Source organism: Phacochoerus africanus, chromosome 9 (assembly GCF_016906955.1).
Source record: "Phacochoerus africanus isolate WHEZ1 chromosome 9, ROS_Pafr_v1, whole genome shotgun sequence".
NCBI classification, from domain to species: domain Eukaryota; kingdom Metazoa; phylum Chordata; class Mammalia; order Artiodactyla; family Suidae; genus Phacochoerus; species Phacochoerus africanus.
Genome location: NC_062552.1, coordinates 20,843,391 through 20,850,789, shown reverse-complemented (window position 1 = coordinate 20,850,789; position 7,399 = coordinate 20,843,391). Strand labels below are relative to the sequence as shown.

General features: G+C 43.0%; 1 protein-coding gene across 1 annotated transcript; it reads right to left on the bottom strand.

Moving 5' to 3' along the window:
* Positions 1–1,931: 1,931 nt before the first annotated feature.
* LOC125136311 (histone H2B type 1-M) lies at positions 1,932–2,398 on the bottom strand. The gene has a single exon (XM_047797034.1). The coding sequence runs from the start codon at positions 2,363–2,365 to the stop codon at positions 1,985–1,987; it is 381 nt and encodes a 126-aa protein (XP_047652990.1). The 5' UTR covers positions 2,366–2,398; the 3' UTR covers positions 1,932–1,984.
* Positions 2,399–7,399: the final 5,001 nt, after the last annotated feature.

Here is a 7,399-nt window from a genome sequence, read left to right as displayed (position 1 = left end):
AAAGTTTTCAGATCTTCCCCCAGTCAATGAAACTGAAACTGGGAGTGGAACAAGTAATCTGTCCTTTGACAAGCTTTCTGGGTGCTTGTGATGCACACTCAAGTTTGCTTTATATCCTCAGTACATAATTTGATCTTGGCACTTAACTGAATGAACCTGATGGACACTCTTGGGTTTACCTGGAAGGCCCTCATATCAGGCAGTGTGGGTGCTTTCCCAAAGCCATTTCATAATGATTAAGCTGAAATCGGAGTTTTTGATCAATAAACTTATTTGTATGCTGGGCATGGATGTATTTCAGGCAGAGGAAAACTCCGAAGACCTGGAGGGTGGAGTAGCTCACAGTTTAAAACTGTTGGGGGAGGAGTTTCCACTGTAGCGCAACATGTTGGCGGCATCTTTAGACCGCTGGGGTGCAGGTTCCATTCTCTGCCAGGCACAGTGTGTTAAGAAACCCTCCTTGTCTCGTTGTGGCTTAGGTCATGTTTGTGGCTCTGATCCGATCCCTGGCCAGAGAACTCCATATGCCGCAGGACGGCCAAAATAAATAAAATAAAAAAAAATAAATAAAACCGTTGGGGAGAGGGACTTCCAAACCAGAAAGGAGAGTTAGGTGAGGGCCAGACCTTGCAGGGCTTGTAGCCACTGCAGATTTTTCTTTCTTTGCAGGGGAGGAGGGTGAGGGGCGGCGGAGGGCTTGGAAGGGAGGGAGGGCCGGGCATGGGGTGATTGAGGGCGGAGCTGAGGTGGAGGTGAGGGGGCGATTGGGGGAGGGTCGGGCATTGTCTTTTTAGTGTCGATGTCTTTTATTGATGTAGTGAGGTCTTTCTTTACGTTTGTCGTGTCTTCTTTTCTTTTCTGTCTTCTTTAATTCCTTATTCCGTCCTTCTTCATTTCCTTCCCCTCCTTCCTCCTTCTTCTCTCTCTCTCTCTCTCTTTCTTTCTTTCTTTCGCTTGCTTCTTAAACCTGTAACCACTGGCATAGTTCCCAGCCTCGGGTCGAATCGCAGCTGCTACAGATGCCGGCCTACACCAGGGCTCACCACAACGCTGGATCCTTAACCCACTGAGCAGGGCCAGGGATCAAACCCAAGTCCTCATGGATACTAATCAAGTTCATAACCCTGATAAGCCACAATATCAAAATCTCCACAAAATCTCCCTATAGCAGATTTCAGATTTTATCAAGTTTGGGGGGGGCGGGGAATCATCCAAAGGCTGTGAAGCACATAAAGAAACAGAACAGGAGAGCTGGAGGAAGAATAAGGCCCTGGTCTAGGAAGGGAGCTTGACAGTGATAGGGGCTAATAGGAGGCTGCAGATTATTTTATGTGACCACAATATTAAAACTGTTTATTCTGAACATAGAATTCTGTGAATTTTGCAGGTCCGCTTTGTAAAACGAGTCAGGGAAGTAGGGAGAAGATTGTATATTTAGAAAAAGTCCAATGATGAGAGCCTGTTAAAAATTTAGTTGACTTGAAAAACCTAGGTAAAAAAGGGCTTAAAAGAGTGAGAAAAGGAATTCCACCCAAAAGAACTTGGGCGCGGTCCTGCAGCATCACAGAGGATGTAGTTTTTAGAGAGCAGGATTTCAAAATCTAACTACGGCTTCTCAAATACTATAGGGAGGTGCTTTACATAAAACGGAAAACCAGACTTCACAAAGCGCCGCTATTTGCAGAGAGCACCTCTACAAATTTTAAAGGTAATCTAGAGTTCCAAAGGTTGGGGTTAAAACTAGGCAGTTATTAGCTCCCATTTGCTAAAGTTCCTAGAGTCCTGTACACAGGACGGTTGTCCATAACCACAACAGGTGTGCCACAAAAAGTTAACTCTCAAAGTGTTTCCTAAAGTACCACCTTTACACGAGTTAAACACAGTTTCTAGGAACTATAAAAAGTCCTAGTGAACAACTCAGATTGTGAAAACGTGAGGTGGCTCTGAAAAGAGCCTTTGGGTTTGACAGTGCCTAGAAATAAATTTACTTGGAGCTGGTGTACTTGGTGACGGCCTTGGTGCCCTCGGACACGGCGTGCTTGGCCAACTCCCCGGGCAGCAGCAGGCGCACGGCCGTCTGGATCTCCCGGGACGTGATGGTCGAGCGCTTGTTGTAATGCGCCAGCCGCGAGGCCTCGCCGGCGATGCGCTCGAAGATGTCGTTGACAAACGAGTTCATGATGCCCATGGCCTTAGACGAGATGCCGGTGTCTGGGTGGACCTGCTTCAGCACCTTGTACACGTACACCGAGTAGCTCTCCTTGCGGCTGCGCTTGCGCTTCTTGCCATCCTTCTTCTGCGCCTTGGTCACGGCTTTCTTGGAGCCCTTCTTCGGGGCTGGGGCGGATTTCGTTGGTTCAGGCATTTTACCTGCCCTTTCTCTGAAGAGAAAAAAAAATGGTGGTCGTGCTGCTGGATCCTGCCTATTTGTAGACAGATTTATGCAAATTAAGACTTGGTTTCCAAACTGCTGATTCGTTCGTTTGTCACAGGCTGCATGCAAACGAGCTACTCTCCCATTGGTCTCCTGAGACAATTTTCCACCAATCAAGCCAGCTTCTTTAATCTTATCACTGTTTTATAACAATTCCGTTTAGTTTGTCAGTTTTAAAAAATATGACTTTCCAGAGTTTTGTCTTGCAAAGGAAGCAAAGCTAGTTGCCCGAGTACCTCTCCGACTTCTAAACCCCCTTTTCAGGTCATGGAAAAGCTCTGTCTTTACATTTGAATCTAATAGGGAAAGGAAAAATAGAGAATAGGCGATCTGCGGTGGTACAGAAAATACCAAAGACAGCGTTTCCCACAGCACACAAAACACACAAATATAGCAAGAAATAAAATTACATAAATAAAATTACATCCCTTGAAGGGAGATAAGAATAGAATTTCATGACCCACATGTCCTTCATAATGGAGGATCAAATCACTCCGTTTAACTGCAAGTGAGGATAAGAAAGTTCTTCATTCTACCTACTGAAAAGAATTAAAAACATAAAAGAATAAAAGTTAGCAGGTTGGCCTTTAACACTTTTACTTTAATTTTATTATCACCACCATCATCTTTGGCTGAAACTGGCTTCTGAGCAGATAATTCTGCCATTACCATTGTTCTCCGGTGGCTGTTGGTGAGAATGTTGAACGCTAACCACCTGATGTAGGTCCTCAGATCTTTGTCCCTTTTGGAGAAAGAATTTGACAAAGAGACTGAAGGTAGTGAGGTAATTATTTAACGAGAGAAGAGAGAGAAGAAGGTGCATAGAAAATACAAAAACAGGCGGGGTGGGGTGGGGAGGGAGAAAGGGAGATATAAAGACACAGACAGAGAAAGAAGCAAGAGAGGAAGAGAGCAACATGTCCTTGCGAGGCCTTTTAAATCATTTAGGGTGGAGGTGGAGGGGATTTTCCGGTCCTGGCTCAGTGGAATCGAATCTGCTCAGCATCCCTGAGGACACAGGTTCCATCCCTCGCCTCAGTGGCTTAAGGATCTGGTGTTACCATGAGCTGAGGCCTTCTACTGGCCAATGATCTTGCTTCCTCTGGCTTTGGCAGGATGGATTTTAGCACAAGGTTCTCGGAGAAGTTGTCAGGAGGTACTGTGGTCTGGTCCCTCCTTTCTCAGACCCCTGAGGAACCTTTCTGCTAGTGTATCTTTGATCTCAAGAATGAGAAATAGTCTCTCTCTTTTATCCTAGCAGGATACATCTTTTATCTTGAAGTTATCTCCACAGGGAACAGATTACATTTGCTCAGCCTGGGATCCATCTATCTCCTGCGCAGCCATTTTTCCTTTCTGCAGAGAAGTGTCCTCCCTGAAGCTGACTTTATCCCTAACCCTTCCCAGGCTTCCCGCGTGTGCCGTAAATCCAGAGCAGGAAGCTGCATGTAGCAGGCAAACAACCAACAAGGGCACACTCCTGTGCTTACTCAATCTTATCTTTCTTTTTCACAAAATAGTTAATTGGTTTCTCTCACTTCCGTATTGAGGAGAATTCAACTTCTTGATTTCTTCCTCATTCCCAATTTAGCCAGTGTAGCAATGTGCTGAATAAAGCTAACATACTTTATATGCATTCATTTAATTAATCATAGACCCCTACCTGATTATTTCTTTTCTTTTTCCATTAAAAAAAAGAAAAGTAAACAAGAGTGTTAGGTTCACCTCAGGAAAAAAAGAAAGACGAAACCTGACTCCAAGCTCTCTCCCCGCTCCTGGAGAAACGTAATTAAGACAGGACTAAATCGTCCCCCAAATCATGTGACTCAATCTTAAAAACTACCTCACCCAGGAGAGTGTCTAAACCTCTGCTCATTGCCCACTAACAAGTCTCCCAAGCTGATTGGTCTGTTCCTCTTTTCACCCTATTTACATAGTTTATTGAAAGTACACAGATTGGTCTCTTCCTTTTCACCCTATTTTAACATAAGAAATGGCCAATCAGCTTCTGCACAGAAACCGCCTTTCTTGGCACTCACGTCTGATCTCCCTCCCCCAACAGGCTGACTGCTGACCTCCCTTTGTGAATCAGCCCGGTAGTATACCCTGCAAATAAAGTCTTTTATGCCTGATCTCGGGTCTCGTCCTTTCGGCCGGCCTTACAAAGAGAACCTGGGACAACGTGTCTTTCCCCAGATCCAATAATATGTAAATCATGGAGCTAAGGTAATGATTTAGGCAGTCTGGCTTGAATCTGAACCCTTCCTAAGAAGACTCCAGCTGCACTGGTGGACTGTTTTAGAGTTAAAAAAAAAAAAGTTTGTTGTGGTTTCTCCCAATTCTGGAAGCATGGGCAATAAAGCATTTCTTTAATAACTGAGATTATTAAAAGTAAAAACAAAGCTTTGATTCTACATATACCTAGCCCATGGAAAGAAAAATAAATAAAATTAAAACTGGATTGATGGAAAAGTGGCAAAGGTAGTAAGAAAAAAGACATGATGGTGGAGTTCCGGTCGTGGTGCAGTGGAAATGAATCCGACTAGGAACCATGAGGTTGTGGGTTCGATCCTTGGCCTCGCTCAGTGGGTTAAGGATCTGGTGTTGCCATGAGCTGTGGTGTAGGTCACAGACGCAGCTCAGATCTGACTTTGCTGTGGCTATGGTGTAGGGCAGCGGCTACAGCTCCAATTCGACCTCGAGCCTGGGAACCTCCATATGCAGTGGGTGCAAACCTAAAAAGACAAAAAAAAAAAAAAGAAAACACATGACAGAAGGAGAGGCAGAGGGGAGAGTAGGGTTAGAAAGAAAAATTTATTTAAAGAGGAAAGGATAGTATTTTGGAGAGACAAAAAGTGTATAAAGAAAGGAAACCATAGAGAGAGGGATCCAGTGATTGCCATTATTTTTTTAAGCTTATATTAGCATTACCATGCCACCTCCTTATTAATTCACTAGTTGAGAGTTTGATATATTTCCATTATAAGTAAAGTTGAAATCTTTATTTTCCTTTTTTTTTTATAAGGACTGCATCCGAGGCCTCTGGAGGTTCTCAGGCTTGGGCTGGAACAGGAGCTATAGATGCCAGCCGATACCACAGCCACAGAAACGCCAGATCTGAGCCACGTCTGTGACTGACGCCTCAGCACACAGCAATGCTGGATCCCGGACCCACTGAACAAAGGTCAGGGGTTGAACCTGCATCCTCATGGATACTAGTTGGATTCGTTTCCTCTGTGCCACGATGAAACTCCTGAAGTTGAAATCTTTAAAGGTAAATCAATATTCAATCATTTTAGATTTAGATGACTTATCTAAATTTACTCATATTTCAGCCTCTCTATGAGATTTCAACCTGAAAAGGATACCTTTTTGTCCAAATGTATGTGTTCATTCTGTGACTAAATCACATTGCCTACAACTACAAAACCTTTGTAGTCTGATATATTTCTAATTCAAGCCAAATACCGAAACCATATACAAACCCCTATGTTTGTGTCCTCTGAACTAAAAGGCTTTTGCTTTAGTCTCTTAGGCCTCCATTGGGTCTTAAAAGGCTGGTGCAAGAGTTAGTGATTAGGAAATGTGAAGATGTGGAAAGAAAGAATAGTTGTTTGGCTGGAAAACTGGTAAAATTTAGAGTATAAATACTCTATAGCAGAATTACAGAACACATCATTCCTTCAAAGATATAGACTAAGGTCCGACACACATTCCTAAGCTGTTTGAACAGGAAGCAGATTAAAAATTAGACCCCAGACCTATTGAAACCAGATGGTTGATGTTGCTTGAAACTTCACCTTGATGCCAAACAGAGAGGTTTACCCCTCACACTGCCTTTCAACCCCCTTCCCTGAAAGCCATCAAGAATTTTTCTCCTTTTATTATTATTTTTTTAATGGCTGCGCTTAGCATGTAAACATTCCTATGCTAGGGGCTGAATGGGAGCTGCAGCTGCCAGCCTATGCCACAGCCACAGCAATGCCAGATCCGACTGGCATCTGTGACCTATCCCATATCTCAAGGCAATGCCAGATCCTTAACCCACTAAGTGAGGCCAGGGATCAAAACCATAGCCTCACAGACACTATGTTGGGTTTTTAACCTGCCTAGCCACGAAGGGAACTCTTGTTTTGGATATTTTGAGCCCGAACTGGCCATTCTCCTTGCTTAGTTCCCTGCAATAATTGTACTTTCCTTCACCACAAACTTGCATCAGTGGATTGGGTCAGTGGGATTGGATTTACTGTGCACAGGGAAACATCCAAGTATGGCTCTGTAAAAATACGAATAATAGGAGCATCAAGTCAATAACATTTGACCATTTGGCCCACAAATGTAAAAAAAATGTAGTTATTGGGTTTATAGGATTTAAACCATGGGCCAAAGGGATCAAGCAACCAATTTAAATGTGTTAATCATGAACAGATGATCCAACATCTATATAGGTGAGATCTATATAATATAAGAGAGTGGTGGGGACTGAGCCAAACTTGAGTGTTCCTTCCATGCCTACGTGAATTTAATAGAAACCTACACGGGGGCGTACAGAGCAAATAGCATAAAAGTTATTTTAAAGGAAGAACAGATCCAGACTTGGTAAGGAGAGTTTTTTTTTTTTTTTCTTTTTTAAAAGGATTATTGATAGAAGGTGAAAGGGACTATTGCAACAGAGGGAGGGGGACTGTGGCATAAAATGTGTAAGCTTCTCAGGATTAAGCAAATGAGATTTTCTTCATGGGGAAGCAGTAAACAAGACTAGAAAGAATTGAGTACTAGAGGAAAGTTAGATAAAAAATTTGGCTTGATTGCATGGTAGTAAAACAGAGAATACCTGCTGTATAGCACAGGAATGAAATCCAATCACTTGTGATAGAACATGATAGAGGATAATATGGGTCATTTTGCTGTACAGCAGAAATTGATACAACATTGTAAATCAACTATAATAAAAAGAAAGAAGAA